Here is a 26,532-nt window from a genome sequence, read left to right as displayed (position 1 = left end):
TGAGACAAGATCTGATGTGCAGTCTTCCTTCCACAATGCCTTCCTAAATACCCATCTGAGGCAGCTGAAAGGACCAAATACTCTGTATCTGATAATGACACCTTCACCCAGCTTGTCATAAAGAAGGTTTGGGGGAAGTTTACAGCGCTGCTATGCAGGAAATGTCTCTACCTCGATGGCATAATGAAGTCATAGGAAGCAGAACAATCCCTACCATTGGACATTAATGAGAGTCAACATATTTTGCTCTAAGGTATTTTAATTGCATCACAAGCAGAGGCCATCTGGCTTAAGAATGAATATTCAGTATCTGTAGCAGAAGCAGAAATACTTGAGAGGGAAATGGTACCTTCCCAGCTTCCAGCTTGGACAGCACCCATCACTAAAACCGGTGTGTTGCACAGTTGGCTAAATCGCAATTTGATGCCCGACCAATGACTTTTTAGGCTATTAATAGCTTATTAATTAGTTATTGTTTACTAGTTTGGACTTTATGTCCTCAAAAAGAAGATCACTTTATGCTAAAAACTCCTATGGGATAACATATTTCACCACACTCTGCAGAGAACTGTGACAGCTCGTCAGCTTTTATTTACTGAGAATTCATAGGAGTAGAAATCAGGGTTTGTTTTTTTTTTAGGAATAAACATAATTTCTCTCTTGCGTGTGACAGGTGCAATCCCTGTTTATTAAAAATGTAGAGAAAACATTTGCAAAACAGAAATTTAAAGAACAAGTATCACAGCAGACAATAACTTTCCTGAGAAAGAATCGAGCTGAGAAAGAATGAAACCATCACTTCTAAAGGGCAGGCATTTGTTTCACAATTTTTATGACTGTCATTGTCTCCTTTAGCTTGGTCTATCATCTTATTTCTACAGGGGTGTCTCTCACCACAGCTTGTTGGGGAAAAAAACCCCAAATTGATTTGGCAGAGATTTTTACTGAGCTACGTACGAAGATCAGAAGACAATGTTTCACAGTTCTGAGAAACTCAAGCTGTTAATACTTTGAGTAAATTACATGTACATATCATGGCCTATTTACGAGACTGTAGCTTTATTTGCTTAAGTACCTAAATATCTTGAGGCAGCTGAGGTGGATCCTGAGCCGACAGCCTTGTCTGCAACACTGAGTCACCTCAAATATGAGCAGCCCAGTGAGAGTGTGGGCCAGGCTGCAAGCCCTGGGAAGTATTTGACTTGAATGCAACTGGGACCAATGCTGGTGGAAATGCATTTAGAGGTACTGGAGGCTCTGCCACAATATTTTGAAATTAAATCAAACAACATGTTGACTATCTCCTGAGGGAATGTGATGTGATAAATCCGTGATGCATTTCCTCACTGGAGCTATCTGGGCTGTGTTGGCTCTCACGAGCGCCAGGTTGCAGTGGGTGAAGCAATTTCCTGCATGCGTTTAGAAACCGCTCCGGAATACTTCAGGGTGATAAAAGTTAGTTGAGCCAATATGATTAGAGAGCTATCACCTCATTTTCACTGCATTACTGCCATAATCCTAGAAGGAAGATTCATATGTGTGCACTCAGGAATGAAATTCCAGGGGAGAAGAAATCCATAATACCAACTATCAGTTAATAATCAGACAACCAAATTTTCTTGTACTTATTTTCTTACTTTTCTTAGGGGAAATTTACTCTAGTGTACGAGACCAACACAAGGCCCACGCAAGCTTGAATGCTGGATACTATGGCACTCGGTACAGTGCTATTGAAATTGCCAGGCAGGCTTTCAACGCGAGCTTGCCATGGAGCTAAACATCGCCTTGTGATGCAGTTCTGCTGGAGCTGAACAGGGCATACCTATGTGATGAAGTGCTCCTGAATGTGAGAAAGGAAGGCAAAGTCAATCCCGAATACATAAACATGTCTTCAGCAATAAGCAAAGAGCAGAAGTCAGAGCTGTAACTTAGAAGTCTAAGGGAGGACGGGAAGAGTGATAGTAAGAGTTTGCCTCTCCTTCGGCTTAAAGGAAAAACACACCAAGTGTTATACAAAAATGTGAAAATCTCAGCCTCGATAACTGAAGCATTCAGTTATCCATACTTGAAGTTATTCTGACTCAAAAAGCAATTGATGCCTTTGCTTTTCGGGCATTACACACACCTCACTTCCACGCAAGTCAGTATGTCTGTCCCTCACCTGTTGCAAGGCAGAATTCCTTTAGAGTGCTATCTCATCCAAAGTAAGTATGAGACTCCCACTTGTGATAAATCCAAACTCATTTTATGTGTGTTCAGTGACATCCCATTCAGTGTCTAAACATGATCAGCGTAATACAAAAATGTCTCCCTGGGCACACCAATAAAACTGAATGGGATTGCGTGCTGTAAACAACAAGAGACTCAATTCTCATTCTCAGACACAGAAATTTTGTCAGAATTTTTTGTCTCTAGAGGAAATGCTGAGCACAGCCTAAACATTTACATGAAACTGTTATGTTAGCAAGGTGAAGTAAGTCCAATGAAAAAACACCACCACCCAAGACTGATATTTAAAATGGCAATCACAAGAGGCAAAACAAGTTTAATATATACGTTCTGGCAAAGCTGCATTCTGCTTCTTTAAGAATGCATTACATATTATGAACGTTCCTATTACAATTTTATTGCAATATTCAAGGTGTACTCAGAAGATACTATTAATTTTTTTAAATAGGGGTTTATTTGTTTGCATCTTATTTTACAGCTACTCTTCCAGCCTGCAGTTTCATTTCTAAAATTAAAGCTAGTGATATTTCCATATCAAAGTTTAAAATTAATTTGCTTTGTGGGACATGCCCCTTGATCTAAAATACTTCGTTTTAATTAGGACATTTAATTTTCTCTAATGGAATCAGGTTCCTTTCACTTAATCCAAAACTACTTTCTGAAAGAGTTATAAGCAGTACATTTTCTCATCACAAGTCCTCCTAAGGCTTGTCCGCATGAGGAGATTGCACCTACGCAGATAAACTGATTTCAGATTGATCTACTTACACAACTACAAAATGTTACTAAAGTTGACTGTAACTGGGTCTGCCCCAGTTCTGGATGAGTTTTACCAAGCAGCTTTAAATTTCCTAATGCAGACCAGGAATAGATAATAGAAGATCACGTACCATTACAAGCATGTGTTAGGATGAAAAAGCTAAATGAAAATTGTCCCACCTCCCAGAGCACGAGTGTCTGGACCCGCACAGCCTGGAGTATGGCCACTTCCCACCACCATTTTTGTACAGCTTCCTTCTGCCCTTTGCCCTCTTCTCTATAATACGTTGCATACGTGTATACGGTGCCAGATCATGTCTGCTTCTCATTAAGAGGACGTACAAGACATTTCCGAGGAACACTTTGCATATTCTGGCTCCGTGTTAGGATGATCTGCCCACATGCATGCACAAAGGCACACAGATAGATCAGAGCAGAGATAACCAGTGCATGTGCACAGACAGTGAAAGGCATTCCCTTCCCTTGCTGTAAGAGCTCGCTCCCTCCATTTAAAATAAGTGTTTGTTCTGGGGAAGGCCCGTCTTTATCAATTTTGTACCTCTCATCAACACAGAGAAATGCAATAAATACCATACATTATGGTAAACTCTGAAACACCTTCAGCTCCATGCTGACTACAGGTCTCACAATGTAGGGGCATGGCAACAAAGTGATTTAAAAAGTTGCATACCTTGAAAAATAGCCAGGCTGTCATCCATTTGACCACTTTTACAACCCAAAAGACATGCTTGTAGAGCTCAGTATTCACTACTCCAGGGTCTACTACATTAGCAGTCACATGGCTTCCATTTGCAGTCAGAAGATGCTGTAGTCGATAGGTAAATAACACAAGGGCAAGTTTGCTTTGGGCATAGGCTCCATGGGGCGAATACGAACATCTGTATACAGGAGAGAAAGAGAGAGGGAGATGCACATAAAAATAATCAGAAGGAAAACAGAATTGCATAAACATCAAATGTACTGCATTTTGCAATATCCAGCAAACAAACAGCTATACATTGAGTCATCAGAAGAAACAGCTTATCACTGGCAGGTGTGTTGTTTGCTGGAGTTCTGGTGATTATTCCCTCAGACACCAAGTCTGATTTATGGTGGGGAAAAAAATTAAAATAAAATTACATGGTACCTGCCAGAATCTCTATGTCAATCTATTTAAACTAGAAATGCTGAGGCACCAGTCTCCAGGATGTCATCACCTAGAGGTCGTCAAACTACTCTCCCCTTCCTCACTGCCCTCTTCCCACACATACATACCCTCTTCCCACACATACTTACCCTCTTCCCACACATACATACCCTGTTCCCACCCAGTAAATCTGTGCCTGATCATACTACTCCTGGTTATTACTATTTGTATTGCAGCAGGACCTACCAGTTTCTGACGAAGGCCCCTGTGTTGGGCAGAGTACAGATGAGTAAGGCAATTGTTGCACCTGCCCCAGTGACACACCGGATTATGCACAGCTAAAGAGAGGGATAAAAAGATGGGGCAAGGAGAACGGCTGCAAGTGTAACCACAGTTATGCCATATACAGTGTTTAGAGCAAAGACGGCTGGCTGGGTCTGTGCCGAACAGGAGGTGCGATGAAGGCACACAAATACTGGGAGTTACGGCAAAACATTACCTGTTGAGACTCCTGTGCACCTCCCTCATCTGGATGCTGAATCTGCCTTTCTTTCAAGTCAAACTTTCTAGGAACTGCTGATTAGTTGGGTTTCACTGCATGCAGGCAGCAGTATTTTTTTTCTAAATAAGCAGGTTAGTTCCAGGAAAATTAGCAGGTATGTCGCTTAAAATGCTCCTCCCGACTGGGGCCTCAGCATCACTTCCACAAAGTCCTATGCCACGACAATTCACTCTTGTAATTACTACAGCCTCTCATCTAACCTTTTTTGTGCTTAGCAGAACCAAAGGTAATTCTTGGCACTACAGACAGCTCATAGGCAAAGCAGGCAGGAGCCTAAAGCAACAGGCTCCGGGGGCAGCAAAACAGCTTTGGTTCTGATCCCCTTTGCCTCTGCCAGAGCCTGGGGAAGCGGTGCTGCTTGCTGTTGCCGCCGGTGTGGAGCCAGGGGTTAGGGTCCCAGGGGCGGCAGCTACTGCTGGTGGAGGGAGATAGAGGGGCACCCACTCAGGAGCAGATCTCTCTTTCCCAGCCCTCTCCTTCCCCGTAGTTGTCCTGCCTCTGTGACAGCCACAGCTACAGCTCCATCCTCTACGCCTTCACCCTTAGTGAAGCAAACACCCGAGCTGGGGATGTTCCTACTCTGCTGAAAAGCCTGCCTTCGGTTTTCTGTGGTCGCTACTACATGCAAGGTTTTTATTTTGAATGAATAGCAAATATGTCTCAGAGTTCTTTTTGTTATCTCATTCTTGTTGAAAACCTTATTTATAATATCCTGTACACTTCTCTGCAGAAAGCCCCGGATGGCAGCAAACAGGCTGACTCTCTGCAGAGGTATAAGGCTACTGAAGCAATTTAACTGTTCATGTTATCTGAATGGACTCAGAAACTTGGAGACACAATGGTAAATTGTACAGCTCAGCTACAGGAAGCAAAAGACAACAGCGCTGACTCTCCAGTGCCTCTCTTTTTTTTTTCTGCTTTTTTTTTTCCCGTGCTCTATTCCTGTTCAAGCAAATCACAAACAAACAGGCTACAAAAGCATTATATAAATTGAGAGATAATAAAAAAGGACAGCTGATCATTAACAGCTCTTGCATCAAACAACGGTCTGAGCTGTAACGTGCTGGATAACGTAGCTCCATCATCATAAAGATATCACCTGCACCTCAGGGTAAAATGGGCTATTTTAAGAATAAAGAACAATCACTGCATGAATATAAAAGTGACTTGGCATTAGTCAGGAAATTGCAGTTACATTTTAAATTCAGTAACGTCCGTGCTCTGATCTGAGACACTCAAAATGTCACCTTATGCTTCATGCATATTTCAACCCTTTTAACTTGAAGGACCAGATCCTCAGCCGCTATGAGCTTCGCTTGCGCAGCCGTGCAGGGCAGAGCTCACACCACCCATGGGAAGAAGTACTTATCCGAAGCCGCCTCCGGCAGCCAGCTGGCAGCCAAGCCTGGCACTTCTCCATCGGTGCCACCATTCCCCCACCGGTGGAGAATGCAAGCTGGGGCACGGGACAAGCTTCCCGAGTTGAATTAGAGTGATCTTGTCTGGCAAGCGGCTCACAGGGAAGCAGGGCTGGGGACTACTCTGACTTGTTCTGCCTGGGTCTAGTCTGGCCTTCAGTAACCTTCAGATGCCAGGCAGGAGGATGGTGAACGCTCCCCATGACTTCCCATTCCCACATTTCGCACGAGTGCTGTTTTGACTTACCTTGTGGCAATGAAGCATGAACTACAAGGGCCGGATCCTCAAAAGCCTTGTACTTTGCATAGGTATCTATGTCAGAGAAACATGAGTGCTGAGAAGATATAAAAAGCTATCCAATCAGCGAGGAAGCCTTTTATATCACAGTGCAGAGATGCAAATGATTTGCAAGGCAGCAGGGAATCAGACTTCAATAACATACTATAGATATGAAGGATATAAAATTGGATATACAGAGCAGACACTTTAGGCAGAACCCCTGCAATGATTACCTCCTCTCTTCCCATTTTCTCTGTGTGTGCTTTTTGCTTTCCAGGAATCTGACATCAATGGACTACGTAAGACAGAGGAATAACCTGTGACACAGAACTGACAAGGATTTTCATTGAACAACTGTTTTGTTTGTTAGACATTGTCTTATTAGGTTCACGTTTAAATGTTATGCTGGGAAAAAAAAATCAACATTGGTTCCTTGATTTCATTACATCTGGTCTTGACTTCATGTATCAGAAAAATAGGAGCATGTAGGCTCCTGTACGTGTACCACAATTGCATCTCCCATGCACATACATGTAGAATCACAGAATGGTTTGGGTTGGAAGGCACTTTTAAAGATCATCTAGTCCAATCCCCCTGCCATGAGCAGGGACATCTTTCACTAGATCAGGTTGCTCAAAGCCCCATCCAATCTGGCCTTGAACACTTTCAATGACGGGGTATCCACAACTTCTCTGGGCAACCTGTTCCAGTGCCTCACCACCCTCATCGTAAAAAATGTCTTCCTTATGTCCAATCTAAGTCTACCCTCTTTCAGTTTAAAACCATAAAATGTATTCTTCTTACACATGGTATTAGCTGGCTTTAAAGCCTATGCATCTAAATCTAGCCTCTCTTGGCACTTTATGCCTGTATGTACATTTTCTACACTGAATGAAACTATAATTGTACACTAAATAAAATAATAATATTGACATTACGCATTTCCACTTTGCTTTCATTTTCTGAAGGCTCTAAAAGCATTCTAAAATGAAAGTGCATACAAGAGGCCAACTGAAGCACAGCCCAAAGCAGAACACAGCTTACCAGCGAACTGTGCTGGTGCACCAGTGCACGTGGGGTGCCCGTGACACTCGGACCCCTGAGGACACAGGGTATCGATGCTTCACAGCAAAGCAGGCAGACTTTCAAGCAGGGAAACTCTACCTCCGAACTGGGTGGCCAGCCAGGCAAAAGACTGGTAGCTCCCAGCTCCCAGTGGTATATACGCACGCTGGGCATTCGGATAGAGAGCTAGGAGGTACGAGCGTTCGACTGCCCAGCGATCCGTCCTAATAAATGCTGCCCACCAGGCTCGAGCTATGCCAGACAACACGTGCTGTGGTATGGCAAGCCTGTGCACAGTCAGCAGCTAGGAAAAGTGGAGCAAGGACTTCGTGGGAAGAAGTCCAGTGGGAAGGAGCAGCGTGCCTGGCATCAGTAGCTTGGAGAAGTTCATGCCCACCCGCTCTTTTGAGTGGGGCTCTCTGTGGACCACTCTTCCTACCACAGAAAACAGTCTCCCATGGGGGATGCCCCCCTAGGGCATTCTGCCAAGTCAGTGCTGATAAAGCAGGGCAATGCACAACTCACTAAATAGAAACTACAGGAGGAGTTAAGGCAGACAGGATTTAATTAGCTGCTTTGAAATCTGGCCAAGAGAGCAGCAATATACAAGACCTTCTTCTGCCTTTTAAAATAATGTTTTATTGATTCTGTACTGATGAATAAAGGATCAGGATAAGGCAGGCTATGCATTTTGTGTTCAATTAATTTTTAGCAGAAATTCTTATTTTTGGGTTAAGATTTTTTGCAACATAGACTGACAAGTTTGAACTGTCATTACAAAAATTAGGGAGGAGAAAAGAAAGGGATTGTTTTGTATTTTTCCCAAAAGAAAATAAGCAAGTATTCAATTGTGGCATGAGCGACTGCCTTCAGGTTTGCCGATTTTTTATTATTATGATTTTTTTTTTCTTTTTCACCAGAAGCTGATTTTACCATTCATCTTCATGGTGCTGTCTCCAGCAGCAGTCTCCCTAGCATGCTAGGGCAATGTATTTGTAAAAAGTAATGAGAAGCCAAATTTCAAATCGGAGCCTGCAGTGGCTAATTAGGTGTTTAAATATGGACTCAGCTGCTATCCAAGTTTGAAAATGGGATCCATGGTAAGCACTTCCCTTGGCAGCCACTCTTACTCTGGTTTCTTTTCTGTCTGGCTTTAGCTGGTCTGTGCTAAGCAGAGGTTTCCCATTTACGTCCGGGGATACCATGTTTAGTGAAGAGCATTAAGTCAGCTCAGGGTACCCACTGAGCAACAGGGGAAACAAAAGTGCTGCTCGGCATAGACCACTTCCTCCACACCTCCTGTGCACAGGCTCTCGTGCTGCTCTCGGCTTTTTCTCTTTCACTAACGAGTGGTTGCTTTTGCATTATGCACACATGTGGAGGAAGCCGATACAGACCCACTGAAAGAAGGGTGCAGTGACAGCACCCTTTCCCTTCCCCACCACATCTTGCTTCAACAAAAGGCTCAGAGGACCTGTGACTGTACTGACCGACACACAGCTACATTTAACCTAGCTGGTGCTAGCAGTGAAGTTTTCCTGACGTGGACCTCTTTCACACCGCACTTGCCTCGCACATGTCATCCTCCCCTCACCCAGCGCCACGCTCCCCAATTTCCAGCGTGTTAATTTGCCTGGAGGGCAGAGTGCGCCAAGATCAAACTGCAGAACAGCCCAATTGCTATGTGCTCCATTAAAAAACAAGTGATGCAAAACGTGGGTGACATGCTGGGGTTTTTAATGAAAGGCCACACAAAATTTCAATATATGCCTTAGGATGAATCAGTGAATTAAGCAAAACACAGACTTGCTGTATTAAAATGACTAAAGTTTCCTAATGATTTATGTATTAATCTTGCAATGCATCATCACCATTGCTTAGTCAAGAATATAAAAGACTATTATTAAACACTCATGAAGCTTTTACAATCTTAAATTTTCTTTCTCCAGGGAATGCGGCACAAGATTTTTCAAGATTTTTGATAGATTTTGCAGTTTATTTTGAAGCAGCTACAGAAATATATTGCAGAATATAGGTATGTCTTTTCTGGTTAGCATAATCAGTTTCTTTCTGTCTTTCTATGACAAACCAAAGCCTGAATCCCAAATATTGCTTATTAGATTTAAGCAGACTTCCTGACAGTACTACATATATTTATCCCATGAAAACATTTGCTGAGTCTCATCAATTGTGATCTTCCCTCAATACAAAAAAAAAAAGGGGGGGGGGGGAAATACAGAGATGGAAAAAAGATAGAGTTGTAGAAATTAGGATATGCGCATTCTGAAAAGTGTACACTGGAAAGTGCCAATTTAAAGAAACAAGCATATGCATTAGTAAAACAAAACTAAAATCTAAAGTGTTAATGTAGCTGCTTACTCAGATTTTATCATAGTTCTGTGCGGTAGCTGTCCTGTTACCAACTACTACTATAGGCTACCGCATAGTCACCCATTTCATACACATGCCTGGGCACTTTGGGTGTTCACTGAATAACTACACTTCTTCATGTACATTTCCTTCATATACTTGATATGTAGCCTTAAAAAAAAAATATACATATAACAGTCAAGGTGGCCTTAGCATACCCCTGTGTATTTGAACTTGAATGCACTGGTAGCTGTAATTTGAGTGAATAAGGACTCAGGCATTAGGGACTCCTGAAGCACCCTCATGACCCTGTGATGGACACATTGGAAAGGAAGGCTACAAGACTGATAAATAAAATTGGTGGTTCTACACAAGCTGAAAAGCAAACCCGTCACATCCTAGCTGGTCGCACCAGGGTTGCTTAAGCAGCCAGAGGCAGGTGGCACTTTCAGAGCAGCCCACTTTGCCCTTTAGCTCCAACCCACAGACAAAGACCAACCATGTCCGGAGCCTCCCCCTGCAGTGAGCCCCTCAATGCCATGTGCCGCTCACACACAACTCTGGTCAAAACCAGGCTTTCTCTGAAATCTTTCAACAGTGGTAAAATAGCATTTTTCTTCTTAAAATTAGAGGATAAGCATAATGGTGGAGGCTTAGAGCTGGGAGATTCTCTCTCTCTCTGCATTGTTGGTGATGGTCTCACTAGCAGTAGCTGACTTGTCTACAAGTCACTGGACTCCTGTTTTGTGCTTAATCCACAGTTCAGTAGCAGCCACAAGCTGGAAGCTGGATTGTGGGTATTTTTAAAGCCATGCTTCCCAACTTTCAGCACTTCACTGTATAAATAGATAGCATTCAGTGACTAGCCCCTTCTTAGGGCTTGTAGGAAATGCAGAGTGAACAAAAAATAACTTACTGTCTTTGGAGGACTACATTTAGTGAAGGAACCTGGAACGTTTTTATTATAGAAATATTTATGAAAGGCAAAATAAGCAGGGGCTTGTCATCCTGGGCATTAGTGTCATCCAGATGGAATCAACGCATCATTTTTCATTTGGCTGATCCCTCCTCCTAATGGCAGCAGGTGAGATGTCAAGAGCCCTCCTGCTCTACTGATTGCCTTGCTGTGTGCAGCTCCATTGCTGTGTGCTCAGCACAGCTCTCAAGTGTATGAAACACGGACTCAAAGGCTGGTCTTCTCAAAGTCTCACCAGAATCAGTATCTTAAAAAAAGTCTAATTTTTCTGTTTGCTTACAACTGGTGTTAATTTCAAATGTTTTCATTGATTTTAAATATTGGCGGCAAGTTCAAGTTGTAATTACTGTAATTCCATTCTCCCAGAAAATATATCTCTTTATAAAGAACGATATAAATTGCCTGTTCTGAAGCATCATTTTTCTACAGTCAGTTCATATGATGCAGTGTTAAGTACTTGCTAATGTTTGAAGTGGCATTTGAGCATAATGGTATCCCTTCATTCAATTAAAAATCTCCATCAAACAAATGAATGAGTAAATAAATAGAAGCAAGCAAGGTTTTGCATTGCTGCAGCCAAGAAACAGATCAAGGCTCCAAGACCTACACTCTGTGTCCTCATGACCCTTTTGAGTGATGGGGAAACATCACTGCCACATACCTTTTAATATCATCTCTTGGATAATCTGGATCTCAGGTTATTGAAGATTGTCACATATCTTTTAAGCTTATCTCTGGATTATATCAAGAAGAGCTCTGAGGCACTCTGTACCCACTTGTGGAAAGCTTCCTAGCTCTCCTCCAGTAGAGTTTTAAGTTGAAGGAAGCAATGGGTCCTATGGTTTCTTTCACCAGAACGCATGTAGGGCCATAAAATGGCCCAGTAATAACTTGAACAATCCCAAATCTTATTTCTGTTTCCATAAAATAATTTAAAAACTGGTGTAGACTTTTCCAGACCAGCTGCAGATTCTGGGCTTTTTGTTCTAGGACTGAGAGGGAACTGTAGGGTCTGGTTATGCATAATAAAGTGCTGCCATTTCAAATCCAGCACAGTTCACCTAATGTGGTTAGCAGATTTTCAGTAGACTACATGAAATGTGTTGGTGTATATGTGAAGATAATGTAAGGTTTCATTCTGTGATGGGCTGAACCCACTGTGCTGCCTTGGAGTTGAAGAAGCACTGAATGTGTTCTGCAAGTGCAAATGTTCAACACGCTGAAGGACTGGTCTGTCTTACCAGGAGAAACATGGCTTGAATGTACACACAGACTGCAAAATCCTTTTACCTCCAAGGTGTCCATATATACTGTGCAGAAAGTCCTATGCTATCACTCTGTCCACAGAGGCAACACAAGACCCTCAAGTCTGGCACAACAAAATAATTTTGAAAATCAGTTTTTGTTTGTTGAAATGATCTAACAGCTTCTGCTTTTTCAAAGGTTTCTTACGTAGTGAGGATATGAGTATCACAGCTTCAGACTGAGAGGTAAAACTGACTAACTCCCAGTACATGAATTAAGACAAGGGACAAGCTCATAAGGAAAGTCTATTCTTTGGTAAAAACAGTCATGAGAAGTCTTCCCCTCTGTTGGAAGACAGCTAAGTTAAAGAAGAAATATGGCTGAAATGCCAACAGGTACAGGAGAGATTAAAATATGGAAGTTTTCTGCACCCATGAAATGACTGATAGCCAGCAGAAAAGGTGTTTGTTCATCTGAGACTGTACATCACCAGCGGCCCTTGGCCACTGTCAGAAAAGATGCAGGATTTAAATAAGCACATGAAAGGGGCCTGTGAAGAGTGGGGTCTTGCTTAAGGAATATAAACAAGTCAAACTCAGCAAACAGAAAAAAAAATGCTAGAAACAAATAACATACAGTGGCTCAAAGTGGTCCATAACCAGCATTGCGAAGTGGTTATTTCAAAGTACCATAAGGGACGGTGACAGCAATCACTTTCTCTACCGTTTAGCCTTAGAGTTGGTTTTTGGTTTTGTTTCATAGATTTTCCAATACTATGTCACCCTGGAACTCTGTAAACAGAGATCTGTAACGGAAAACCAATCATTTCCTAAGAAGGGGCAAGGCATGGCCTGGGGCCAGAGCACATGAGATCTCTTCCACTTGCAAACAAACCAGAAACAAGTGAAGTCAGGCAGGTTTGGCTTTCCAGGAAATGACAAGAAGTTTCATGTCCAAACCCTGCAAAACCAACACACAGTCACAGAGCTGCCCTGCCCCAGCCCTCACTGAAAAAAGAATTAAACGATACTGCTGCTTTGCCAGACTGATTAATTTTTGGTGGCAATTCAGATACTGAACGCCCCTCCGCTTTGAGCTAAGAACCAAAAGATTTCATGCAGAACTCATAATATTTTAATGTGGACATTTCTGCAGTGCCATATTATAGCTAGCATCACTGTTAAAAGCTCTTGAGCTCCTCAGAAAGCTACTGTGAGCCACAGTGCTCCTCAGTCTCTGTCCTTCTGGGGAGGCTGAGACGGTGCTGTGTACAGCCAGCCACCACCTCCCATGACAAGGAGAACCACAGCACCTGACACAGAACGAGAACAGAAGAAATGGATCAACGAAGCTGCAACTATATAAGATATTCTGGCAGTATTAAAACTCCTAGGAGCTAAAATATTTCACTTTTACAGTGACTTATTTTAATTAGAAAGTATATATTTCATAAAACCTGCATTTTTTATAGAGAACAGGATTTAATCAAAAGACCAATTTTTCTTCACACGTTTAAGTATTCAAATGCCTGGCCTCCTTTTGGACAGATGAAGTTCTCCTTCACCAAAAGAAGAGGTTTAGGATGGGGAGCAGAGAAAAGGTTAAGAGCTATCATTTCTAATTGCAGAGGCAGAAGTCTGCCTTTGCCTCCCTCCACTACAGCTTGTAATCCTTAATGCACGTGGGAAGATCATGGATGTGTGGTTGTGAAGAACCAGGAGCAACAGCAGGGCTGAACCCAGAGGGGGTTTGTGGAAGGCAAGCTGATCATTTTGAACGTTTCCCTTAACACTTTATTCCAGGGATTTACAGGCATGTGTGCCAGCTTTCCCCAGCTACGCTAGGGAGTTTGAAGGACACCTCTGCTGAAAAGGTAGCGTGAGGATGGTGGTAGTTAGAGCGACTGAGAGGAATGCTAAAATCATTTGAATAATCACCCAGGACCTGAACTCCAAAACTTTTAAGGTTCGCTCAGCCTTAATGAGTCTTTTTCCTCACAGGGAGATGTTAAACTAACCTTCCCCTCTCAAGGGTGACAAGCTATCTCCGTTCCCTATTCTCCACAAGTCCCTTTTGCCTTCTCTGCCACATGAGTGCAGTACATTAACTTTCAAATTACTGTTGAACAGTCTTGCCATTTTGGAAAACAGCACGTCTGCGAGATCCACTGTCCTGTGTGCCACAGAGCCAGCTTCACCCACCCAACCCGCTGTGCAGGGAGAGGCTGAGCAGCAGAAACACCCATATATCACATACCTCCCAACACGTTGCAATTTTGAACTCATTCAGAAACACTGTGTCCTATTAAATCATTAACCATTATTAACAATTGTTTGTTAAGACCATTAATCCCTTTTAGACAAGAAGGAATTTAACATTGTGACACACAAAGTAACTACATTTAATTTCCCTGAATACATTAAAGTCTGGCATTACCTTTGTGATAACAGTGTTACACTGTGGTGTTGTTCTTCAGAAACCAATGAACCCTAAAAGTATTTTGATTAGACAGAACGAAAATACACTGATAAATGTAAAATTAAAACTTTCCAAAGTTGGCATCCTGACTTAAATATTTCTTCATTATTGGTCGCAGGAATGGCTAGGGATCACTTGTGGCCTGCAACAGGGATAAAACACATGCTGCATATGAACTAAAACTCTGTCTTTTGGATTGATGAATTGGTCTGCTGATATACTACCCCCTTTTTTTTTTTTAATTAATTTACAGAATTTGAGATCTGTGCCTTCACCAATACACTAATTTTCCAGGCCAGCAAGTCAATTTTTGCAATTAATGCTAATTGCTGCAAAAGCAAGGCATCATTTTGCAAAGCAGCAAATCCTTTTGCATTTATACAGAAAACATTTTGCAAAGAAGGACTGAAATACCCTTATGTAGGTGCATTAAGCATCTGAATACTTATCATCTAACTATAGACAGGAAAACTTGGCAACCTGTTGCAGGAAGGAGATGTTTAACCGAATACAGCAGTGTGCTGCAGTTGGTATTCAGTCCTGTCAAGGGAACATGATTTATCTTGCAAATAGAACCAGAATATGAATAAAAGTCACTGTGAGGAAGCTGTTTAAATAATACAACCCAAACAAAAACATGTATTCCTTGAGTAAAATCTATAATAACATGTATCTATCTTATTGTCTAGAACAATCTGTTATGATTACAATTTCTGTAGTTTTCATAGCATTTTATTAAGCAGCAGTCCAGTGATACAGGTCTTTATATGTAACTGTGAAAGACTTCTGTACTGACTAAAATGGATTAACAAATAAAAGGGTAATATTTAAAATCCCTCCTGCTTCGTCTTAAAAATTTTCCTTTATTATTTAAAAATTTGGAAATAAAACAATAGTACTATGCTACTATTATGCTACATCAGCTTCATGTTTGCTTTTGCTTGAATTGAAGATATCATACATCCCATAAGTTCTTCCAGTCAGAATTAAGAAACTACAAGTGACAGATCAGTTGTGAAAAGGCACTGAAGGAACCAACTGGGAATTAAAAAAAAAGAAAAGCTTTGAAAAAAATGTTGACTCATCAAACCATTCTTAGGGAAAAAAACTGTTTTGAACAAATGTCAAGCTTAAAAAAAAAGTAATCTGAAACTGATGGAGATACCTTACTTCAACAGGATGACTTAGAAATTAAAGGTTTGGAGTTTCAGTTTGATCAACATTATACTTCAATTTCAAAATTAGAAATAAAATATTCTGAAATCACTGAAATCAATGGTTTTGGTCTGAAAAATTGATTCATATTTTCCAAAGGTAATTTGACATTTTAACTTTTCATTGCTATTCATGGACAGTATTTTCAAAATCTCAGCAATGCTGATGGAACAAAATCCTCAACTTTCTGCCCAAACTTAATACAACTTCATTTACCAACAAACATCACACACACATAAGAACTGAAGATGAAGGACACCACCCATCCAAGAACAGGAGGTCTCCAGGGACTTTGCTAGACAGATTTTCCCAGCAGTATGTGACACCTCCTGTTACAGCCCTTATGAACTGCCTAGCAGAGGAGATGAACTGGAGCTGCCTCCTCTCCCCAGCATCCTCCCAGGTCTTGGGCAGAGCTGTTTACCCTACTTTACACCAGCTAGGAAGCACATACGGCAGCAGGGATTTTTGCAATTCCTTTCAATCTCTATTGTCTCTGGCACGATTCATGCATTAGAGCTACAGGGAAAAAATACAGAAACTATCTGGGGACTGTACCAGCTTGGAGAGTTACAAAAAACAGTTCCTTCTGCGGTGAGAGAGCAGAGGAAAGAGAGCAGAAAAAGTGTGACTAACTGTTCCTGAATATATGGGAGAGGTGAACGAGAAAAGGAGCCGTGTTACTGTGGCTGGGGAGTTCATAGATCTGTGATTCACAGCATTACAGGGCCCATTTGGCATGCAAAAAGAGAGGATGATGAAAGGAATAGTTAGTCATGGAGGCAAAGTTACACAGAATACACAAAGATGCTACCCCTGGGAAACGGAATATATTCAGGTGTGACCCACAGCCTGGGAAAGGGAATAAGGTCATCTTTATTTTCCTAAGATTCTTTCTTACTTTGGTAGTAGAGTACTTGAAGGAGTGCCCTCCATCCCAGCCTTGTAGGAGCACCATGAACTCCAGTGCACTCTTCAAGCCTATCTCAACCCAAGAGGATGGCACGATGTTCTTCAAGCTTTTGCTAAAACCAGACAGCCATATTCTCTCATGACCATATTTTTTTCTTCTCTCACTTTAGAAAGTATTATTTAAGGCAGGCAAAAAAGGAGAAAAGGACATCCCAGCTATGCTGTTAAGACTGCACAGTGTACTACCCTCAGCATGTAAATGCTGAAATCACCACTGTTGAAACGCTTGCAGATAGCGTTTCTGTTAAACTTTCACCTCCTTGAAAACAGTCGTATTCGAAGTAGGGATGAAGGAGAATGATTTGCCTTAGGGATCCCCTTGTCGACTCATGTGATTGCTGTTGAAAATGGTCTGGATCTAAAAGACCACAAAGGTGTTTGATGTTCTTCATATATCCTTCAGCAAAAGAACTGGGAGAACAGTCATTGCTCTTGTGCGTTTGCATTTTCAATAACACACATGAAACAAGCTATGCCCTGCCAGTTTGGAACAAGCTCTGTCCTGCCTTGATGTACCCATGCTGTCTCTTTTACTGGTGTGTGTGAAGAGGATGGGCAGGAAGGGAAAGAAATGACGTTCATAGGGGAGAAATAGGACTGGGGCTAGGGGGAGAAGATAAGAAGAAGATAAATGGAGAGAAGGAAATGAACGGAGAGGGTGGAACAAGACACTCTCCCGCCAAAAAAAGAGGGAAAAATTATGAGATAGGGAGGGAAAAGGCAATGGAGACAAAAAAGCTCAAAAGACACGGATGAAGATGAAACGATGAACATAGAAATCAAGTACACATGCATGAAAAGAGAGATAACAAAGGAAGAAAAATAATGTAAAATGCAAGGAAAATCAAGAAAAAATTAAATTAACCCTTCTGCAAAAAAGGAGCTGAAAAGAGAACCATGGCATAAATCAGATTGGTAAGACGGCAGAAAACAAACCAAAGAGGAAATGTGGAAGACAGTAGCACAAGCTGCATTCAATACTGTTTATGGGACAGACCTTACAACAATTATTTGTTATGCTGGTGCTCTGTGGTCACTGTGATGACTTCTGGATGACTTCTGGCTTCAGAGCAGAACTCTGAGAAGCAAGTACAAGCAATGGGAGCAATGGCCACAACTGTGACTGCCAACCCAGAGCCTCCTGAGTGGGAGAACGATCCCATAGAAAAATCTGTGGTAAAGCAGAGAACTGAGCCTCAGTTTACTGTCTCCTTTATGTCAAGGCAGTCTTCTGCCTTTCCTTCCCTGCCGTGTTTGATGGATGGATCCCTCCTCTGCCACCATCGCTCACCTCCAGTTTGGACACTAGCCCAACCAAAATCTAGGAATAACGGGACAAGAACATGGTAAATGATTCAGTCTGCTGCCACCGGTAATTCTTCCAGCACAGAGTACGGCCTCCTTTCTCCACTGTGAATAAATGACTTCAAATTGTTTTGCTGCCTCCCTGCAAGGTTAGGACTACCAGCCAATCTGGGAACATACACCCAAGTCGTGAAATGAATTATGGCCAGCTAGTGCAACTCAAAATAAGGAAAAAGCCAGTATAAAATTTTTAGAAAGTTTTCCCATTCACACAAGCGGCAAAAATGAGGGATGGCATCACTGGGAAACTGTGGCAATTCGTGGAACGCTATCATATCACAGTGCTCACCATGGGTGTCTTCACCACATCCATTAAAGCTCTTAAATGCTGCTCTGAATCACAAGGCGTCTCTGAGGCCCTGTGGTGTAGGCAATGCCTGTGTATGGTACCCCGCAACAGTCCTCCAGGGCTGCTAAACCACCCGCTCACGCTGTAGGCACACGCTCAAACACACAAGCGATCTCACTGTTTTTAGCAGCACTGTTTATGTGGTAACTAACCGTTCGCCCAAGTGGGGGTTTATCGGCAGCTAGGCTAAAAAAAAAAAAACAACCAGGAGTATCTTCTTCTGCCTGAACGAAGAAAAGGTTTGAAGCTGAATCCACAGCCTGCTCTGGGTCCCACCGGTGTACCTGTGTGCTCGGAAAGCAGGCACCACTGCTGCCCCTGAGCAATTCAGAGCATCCATGTGGGAAAGAGCAGGCAAAATCAGTGAGAGTCTGTCATCCTTCACATCTCTTCTTACACCAGTAAAGTTGAAATGTAAAGGGCAGGGTTTGGTGCAAAAGCTGCAGGTAAATCTTACCGGTATACTATTACTTTTTACATCAGATTGGTCACGTTCATGCTCAACCATAACTTTCCTAACTGAAACATTTCTGGTTTCTTTAAAATATGAGTTAATAATGATGAATCACAGGTAAGGCTGATCCTAAATTTAAGAGGCACAGTGCAAGGCTTTGCTATAATCAAGGAAACTACTGTTATCTAGAGACACAGAACAGCCACATTTAATTTTGCATTCTGCACTTCAGCCCAAAGAAATACTAATTACACTCCCCTTAGCCCCCTTGCACGGTGCCATCCAGCACATGCCCATCAGAAACAATGAATACATACATCAAGTGAAGAGTAAGGGTAATTCCCTGTGGTTGTTTTGCACGCAAGAGATTAAACTGAGACTACCCTGCAGAGTTTAAACAATGTGCTTGTAATAAAACTGATGCCGTAGTATGTAATCAGAAGTCAAACAGAAAGTTTGACATGCTTAATGCAGCATTCATATGTAAAATGTCTGCAGTGGAAACAGCTCAGCCCTCTAATTTCAGTCTGTCTTTGTTCCAAAATGAAACCTCAGGCCAGGTGCCTCTGAACACGTGCTGAAGCCCCTGTCAAAGCACAGAGACAGAATTTCTCCATGGAAATGATGCAAAACTCAGACTGGCTCTGTGCAGGCAGAAACGCTCTGGAGCCCATCAGAAGACAGGCTCTGTTTGAGCCTGTTAGTAAGCACGTAATTGCCGCACGTGACTGCATGGGGAAATTTTGAAATATATCTGTTATCCTGCCTGTTCCTCAATTAACTAAACAACTCTACACGGTTCCTGTATGACACCAGAGATATCTACCACATCATTTGATGTCTTCCTAATGTTAGAAATATTCCATAGACATTTATCCACAGTTTTCCTAAATGAAAGTAGTTGGACTGAATGCGGCCATGCATTTCAACCCATCTTACCGGATTAAAAACCCAGGACGGCCGCGCACTTGGATCTCAGTGAGCTCTCAGGGAAGTGTGGGGGGTGACCCAGACAAGAGCTGGGGCTGCAGCATTTGCAGTGGATCACCGGGCTGATGTGTGAGAGGGCAAGCACCATGGGGACGGGAGGGATGACACAGTCTGGGGACGGGAGGCAGGCAGGGAAGCTGGAGAAGGGCTGTGAGGGAGGCAGAGGTGGGGGACCAGAATGTCATGAGCGGTGCAGGATGAGGTGGAGGGAAGGGAGGATGGTGTGCCAGGAGCTGCAGGCCAGTGGGCAGAGCTGCCAGGGAGGAAGGAGCAGCAGGCAGTGTGTGGGCTGGGTGAAGCTGCGAGGCAGCCGGGCAGGTGGGGCTAGCTGCCCCCCCAGAGCCAAGTCAGCAGCCCTGCGCTCAGCAGGCAGGGACCTAGCAGCCACAGGCATCTGTCTGCACCCATCTGAGGATCAGGGCCTCTACGTATGGGTTCACTTGAGGACAAAGTCTATTAGCATTCACCCAAGCCATTTTAAAACATCCCAGTTATTGAGAGTCTCCCTGATGAGGCAGTGAGGAGTCCAGGCTCTGCACCACAACCATCACCGCATCAGAAAGGAAGGATGGCTTTCAAGGTTCAGAATAGAAGACTTAGTTTACAAGGTTATGAATTATTTGTATCTTTGGCTGAAGGCTGCAAGCTTTGCTCAAGTCTAAAAGATACTTAGCAACTGCTTGAGAATCACCATCCATCAAAAAAAAAAAAAAAAAGGCCACAAAACCTCCCACATTCAGTATTCAGTAACAATTCTCTTGGAGTTTAATCTGCACACCCTTACTGCAGATCAGTGAACACGAAAAATGGATCAGTACCTGCTTTGTAAGTCGTTCAGGTGCAATTTGCCTACATAATGGGTGGCTGATGAGACAGTGATGATCCTAGCGTTGTGACTGTGCGTTCCTGATTGCTCCAGCGTACCCAAGAGGAGGTTAGTCAACAGGAAGTGTCCCAAGTAGTTCAAGCCGAAGTGCTCCTCAAACCCATCCTCTGTCTTCCTTTCAGGGACCAGCATCACCCCAGCTGGAAGAGAAAGTAGAGGCAAAACCTGTTGATTTATTGCAGAGAAGGAGCAACCTAGAAGGAGCACAGATCTCCTGCTGCAGAGTGTAAAGACGGCATTTACAGCAATGAGTGATTGGTGATGGCACGTGAAGTGTAAAGCTGACATTGATTGACTCCTGCCAAGAAAAATGTCAAAACTCCCCCTTTAGTTCCTTTATCCAGAAAGCAGGTCGACTGACCCTCTTCCTCTCTCCCTCCCTGCAGAATTGTGAGGATAAATGAGTTCATTTGTGAGAAGTGTTTTGAAGACATTAAAAGTTGAGTTAACCCATTGCTGTCGTGCCAGAACTCAATGCTATAGATCCACAAGAATAATTAATCCATCTACAATAGGTGGGAGCTGGGTCATCCCAACAACATTCCTTCCATCAAAGAGCTCAGAGCAGTGGAGACAAGACCAGGCTGAGCAGCAGACCTGCTCTCCCAGATGGCTTTCTGCTGAGTCCTGGCTGGAGTTTAAAGATCTGTTGAGTCTTCATCTGAAATGTGCAAATTCTACCTCACTGGTGTGTGTGTGAGAAAAGATGTAGTGAATTTACCCAATATATCTTAATTACTGTGCTTACAAGCAGCTGCATATTGAAATGAGGTTTTGGCAATATTTTTGCATATATTTCTAAAACCCACAATTTTCAAACTCAGTGCCTAAAATAAGTATCTACTTCCCTAGCACACAACGTTGATTTCAGCATCTTGCAGACAATCCCGAGCTCATGCATAAACTGTATCGTGCACTGAGGCTGTGTGGGGGATAGCTATTCCGCTCAATTATAATGTGGACTTGAATGTTATAAATTATTCTTATGTTATTAAAATTTAATTATGGTACAAGCGGACCTGACCTTTGTAATTTACATGTAGATGGACGTGGCTCATGGAGAATGATGTTGCAGGCCATTTGTCTTCTCTCTAAAACACATGGGTATAATACAGCAGAAAGGCCACCTCTGCTCGCAGACATGAGAGAGTGTCATCTTCATCCTCATGCTACTTCATATGTCCATTAAAAAGCCTTTAACATACCATTTCTTGACGTCAGCCCAATGATGGGGCTGATTACCATTTTAAATTGCACATGCTATGTATCAGCACCCTTCCTTCTTTGCGGGGGTCTCACCACCTGACAGTCCTGCTTTGTTACTGCTGCTTGGGCTGAAGAGGAAAGATTTTCAGGATCTTTTTAGCATGGCCAACACCCATACTGATTCACCTATGGCTGCCTGTTGCTTAATGGAGAAACTGGAGAAGCAGCGTGAGGGGAAGAAACGAAAGACGAAAGTGCACACAAAAGGTTTGGGTGTAACACAGTATACCTGCATGCGGAGACCTTAAGGCTGAACATAAGCGATGCTGGCTGATGGTATGATGAAAGAAACACAAGTTACATGACCTGGCCTTACAAAAGCCCTGATTGGCATCTCTCTCTGTCATTACAGCCACTCTCCCAGATCCCTCAGAATGACAGGAAAACCCAGCTGCCGGGTGTGGTTTCTCTGCACGTCAAATCTCAACTTTAACAATGGAAAGACACAAATTAGAGGGGGTCTGGTCGGGTGTCCTGTTGTATTCTCCTTCCTCAGCAGCACTTACTCTGATGCATGGTGCAACTCCTCACAGAGTTGGAAACAGATTTCCATTTCCTCCATAATCTTCATGTGCGGCATATAATGATATCCAGAGCAGTGGCCAGGACTGAACATTAGCGTGAAGGTTACGGACAGACAGAAAGGTGAAACAAGTCCTGCTGCAACTTTTTCTTGTTTTCCGGGAAGAAGGAAAGGGCGGGAAGGGCAACAAACCCCAAGCTCCCAGACCAAGTCTCAGCCTGCTACAGTGCGAGTTTTAGCAAAGACAGGGCTTAGCATGAGCTGTTGGAGGGCAGATGGGAACAGCATCACATCTCTGAGCACCCAGGCTGGTACAAGAAAATGATCTGCATCTCTCTGAGGCCCATCTTGCCCTCCAAAGCTTTGAAACTTGGAAAAGGTGGGAGGAACCAGTTTGCCAGAGGTCTATTTGCCAGAGGTCTATTTGCAGCAACACTGGTAAAATGCAAGCCCAAGAAAAGGCGGCCAACATAAAACAACCCGGGCACAGCAAAGTTGATGTGAACCCCAAATGCTGCTTCTGCATCTGCCGGGCTGCTGCAGGGCTCACTATAGGCACCTCCATGCACACACACACTTCTACCAGCCGAGTCAGACAGAGGGATGGAGGAGTTTGTCTGGAGAGAAGTGCGGTAGATGCTACAGCCATTCAGCTTTGCATCACTCACATCAGCCCTGAGGACGCCTGTGCTACAGCAACTGCCCCTCGACCTCCAGAGAGGCGCGGGATTTCAAGAGCACATAGAGGCTCTGCCCTCCACCCCAATTAGTCTCCACCATCTGTGCTGCACGTCCTGACAGCAGAAAATAGATCTGAGCTCAGGTCAGGAGATGGAAAAAATTTACGCTCATGCAACGCACAACTGTTAAGATACATATTCCACAAGATTATTTTGCTCATTCTTCAGGAGCTTCCTCCGAGCAGAAATTGTGGTCAAGTCCTTGAGCAGGCACAATCACCTCTGCCTGCATTTGCTGCTACTACAATTCCCCTTTTGTCTTCAAGAGCTGGTAAAATAATATTAATCCAAAACACCTTGGAAATTTTTTTTTTGTTAAAGGCTCTCATCTTTGAAGTGGTTCATATCAAGGCTATCAAAAAATCTTGCCCTGCAATTTGAGGGCAGTTTCTCCTATTTGAGGAGAAGCCATTTTAGTTCTCTGAGAGCGAGTGTACAAAGGAATACCCAACAGGCAACTGAACCTGGCTGCTTCACTGACAAAAGGGAAAACCTTGTAAGTGTAGCAGCAAGCTCTCTTTTTTAAATTATTAACTACCTAACATTCAGTAGATACTAAAAGTGGCATGCTATTGATTTTCTTTTGTCCAGAAACGTCATCAGCTTTACTCAAGGGCCCCAAATGGTAACTCAAAGAACGAAAGCTGCTTCTATTTTTAATTCTTTCAGCTAACCTAATACTATTTGAAACATTAAAAAATGCCTTTTTTTTTTTTTACCTCTTCATTGTAAACTAAGAATTATTTTGCTTATTTTTCTGGTATGGAATCCATACAATCCAGTATCTTTCTGATTTTAATTATCAACAGTCAGTCTCCTCAGTTTTTTGAAGTGCAAGTGAGATTTAAAGTGGCAGCACACAGACCATTAATGTCAAACACCTCAGTTCTGATACAACTTTCTTATACATTTTTCCCTCTGATTTAGCTGGATTGTTTCCAGAGGATTTATTTTTTAAAATGTCACCGATATCAGCATGGCATTAGAAAAGGAGTTAATAAGTAAGCTGAACATGAGCTTTTACTTTGCAATTGATTAGCTGTTATTCAAATATTGAGGAAAAAGACTGACAGTATGCATGCAGAAAACTGCCTAAATGACACGTGGATGTGCGATTTTGCAAGAGTAGAAATAAACTTAAGGAAAATATTTTGCTGCATAACTATGCTGAACAACTGTTCTTCTTACAGATATAGTAGTACATTCCAATGGGCTGCAGTTATGCATTTATTGTAATATGTTCAAATTATACACTTTTTAATTAGCTATAATGAATTAAAAAATTCTATCCTTTTTTACTTCTATGACTAGGCAATAGTAATTTTTTTTCTCTCAAAGAATGAATACACCTCAAGAGAACTGTCTTTGTAAACAGTCATTTATCACGATTTTCTATAAAACTTTCTAATGAAACTCTTGGGTTGGGATCCATCAATGAATTAGTCCTACGTGATTTTAAGAGCATAATGGATCTGATGATAGTGCACACAGCATAACCAAAAAGTTTATGACAGCTGTAAATATTACAGGCCAGGCATATTGTATTTTTATTGGGCTACATAGGAGAATTTGTACCATGCCTGCCTGTACTGCAGATGATGGTAAACATCACTGTAATTCCTGTACCTCCCACTGCAAAGACATCCTTCAGCTCCATTATAAAATATGTTTTAAGAGCTTTAAAAATACAAGTATTTCACTCATCTAGATTTATTTACAGTGAGCTACTTGGAGGTTTTTAAAGGTAGTTCTCTCAAACTCACTACAAAAGAAAGATTTAAAATCTCTTTCTCAGATGCAGAACAAAATGTCTTCCTTCCCAGCCAGGCTCTCAGAACAGGGTTTGGAAGCAGTGCCCCCACATGCAAATCCTTTTATCCCCAGCAGCACAAAGGCTGGGCAGACAACACAAGAGGTCAACTGCATACCCTTATGTGCAACACCTTCACAGCAGGAGGTAAACCTATATAATCACATTCACCCAATTCTTGCTATTTACAAGGAAGAGATACATACTGTACCAAAAAATTTCCCAAGGGGAAAACTTAATAGAGACAGTAACTCTGAGTAAAAGTACAAAGTCTTTTCTCTGTACAGGCTTTGTAGTGGTGTAGCTGATTCATTTAGCAGCATCTTCCATCCCACGAGTGCAGCCACACAAGGCGACCCACCTCACTTAACAGAGCATCAAAGTCGCTCTGCTCTGCCCACCCATACACCAAAAGATCTATGGGTGGATCTATCTAGCTATAGAATAGTATAGCCCACTTCTTTCCTGAACAGGGACAGCTGTAGTGGAGTGAACGTCCCAATAACCACACAGCAGCATCCCCTGGCTAGGCTGCCTATACTAGATTGCTCGTTCCACCTTGTTCAGTTGGGCTATGATATCCCAGAATATGCCTGTCCTGTGGATCTCTCCTGGCTAGTGAGCAATGACAGGGTACAATGCCTTATTAGAAGAACTGGCCACAGAAGCACCTACTGGAGACACAACCGTACTCACATAACTGCTTTTTACAGGTATGCCTGGTCTGGGCTGCAGAGAGGTGAATTTACAGGACTGCTGCGACATACTGCTTGCTAAGCTAGGTCCGTGCTGAAGCATGGCCCTGCTGAAGCCAAGAACAGTGTGCCAATTCCCAGCCAAAGCTCTGGGCTGTGCTCCCCTCCCTCGCCTACCCCCAAAATCTGGTGACCCAAAACTGATCTTATCAAGGAACAGTATGTGTGCAGGAAGGAGGGGAGAGGCTCAGCCCCAGTCATGCATATCAGCTTCATCTGCCTCTCTGCTTCCCTGCAAACGGTAAGTTTGTTCTCCCTAATTTTCTTACCCAGCCACTCTAGCCCCTTTGTGTCTGAATCTCATGAGATTCACTCTGCATCCTGCAAGCATCTGCCAGTCATACGCCTGGCTTGCCCTTCCCTCGCTTCTGAGGCTCGTTTCCTTATGGGGCCACGCTCTGTGGCTCTGAGGCTCCCACCAGCTTCCCCATCCCCTCTTCAATATCAACCAGATGTGACACAGGGGTAGATGAGAATGAATTTGTACAAGTTACGTTGAAGTTGGTGGCCAGGCAGAAGAAAGAGGTTCCAATCACGTCCCCACGGGGTGGGGGGATAATTCTCATCTCTGTTAAATGTCAGTAAACTTGCAAAAAAGACATCAGTCAAGAATTCCCTCACTGCAAGAAAAGGTTCAATCAGTTTGTGCACAACAGAGACTCTAGTCCTCAAGATAAG

The 26,532-nt window shown here is 42.8% G+C and overlaps 1 protein-coding gene across 3 annotated transcripts in view; it reads right to left on the bottom strand.

Annotated features, from left to right (window-relative positions):
• The window catches only part of DHRSX (dehydrogenase/reductase X-linked), a 168,835-nt gene that overhangs the window by 26,752 nt on the left and 115,551 nt on the right, over positions 1 to 26,532 (bottom strand). For all 3 annotated transcript variants that reach the window (XM_087757176.1, XM_087757178.1, XM_087757179.1), the window contains 2 exons: positions 20,693 to 20,900; positions 3,680 to 3,887 (listed from right to left, as the gene is read on the bottom strand). In XM_087757176.1, coding sequence (XP_087613302.1) covers positions 3,680 to 3,887; positions 20,693 to 20,900 — 416 coding nt within the window. The remainder of the gene's footprint in view (positions 1 to 3,679; positions 3,888 to 20,692; positions 20,901 to 26,532) is intronic.

This window comes from Nipponia nippon, unplaced genomic scaffold, assembly GCF_047370975.1.
Source record: "Nipponia nippon isolate SJK-2023a ecotype South Korea unplaced genomic scaffold, ASM4737097v1 scaffold_2, whole genome shotgun sequence".
Taxonomy (NCBI): Eukaryota; Metazoa; Chordata; class Aves; order Pelecaniformes; family Threskiornithidae; genus Nipponia; species Nipponia nippon.
Note: the sequence above shows the minus strand (reverse complement) of the source record. Positions and strands in the feature narration are given on the sequence as shown.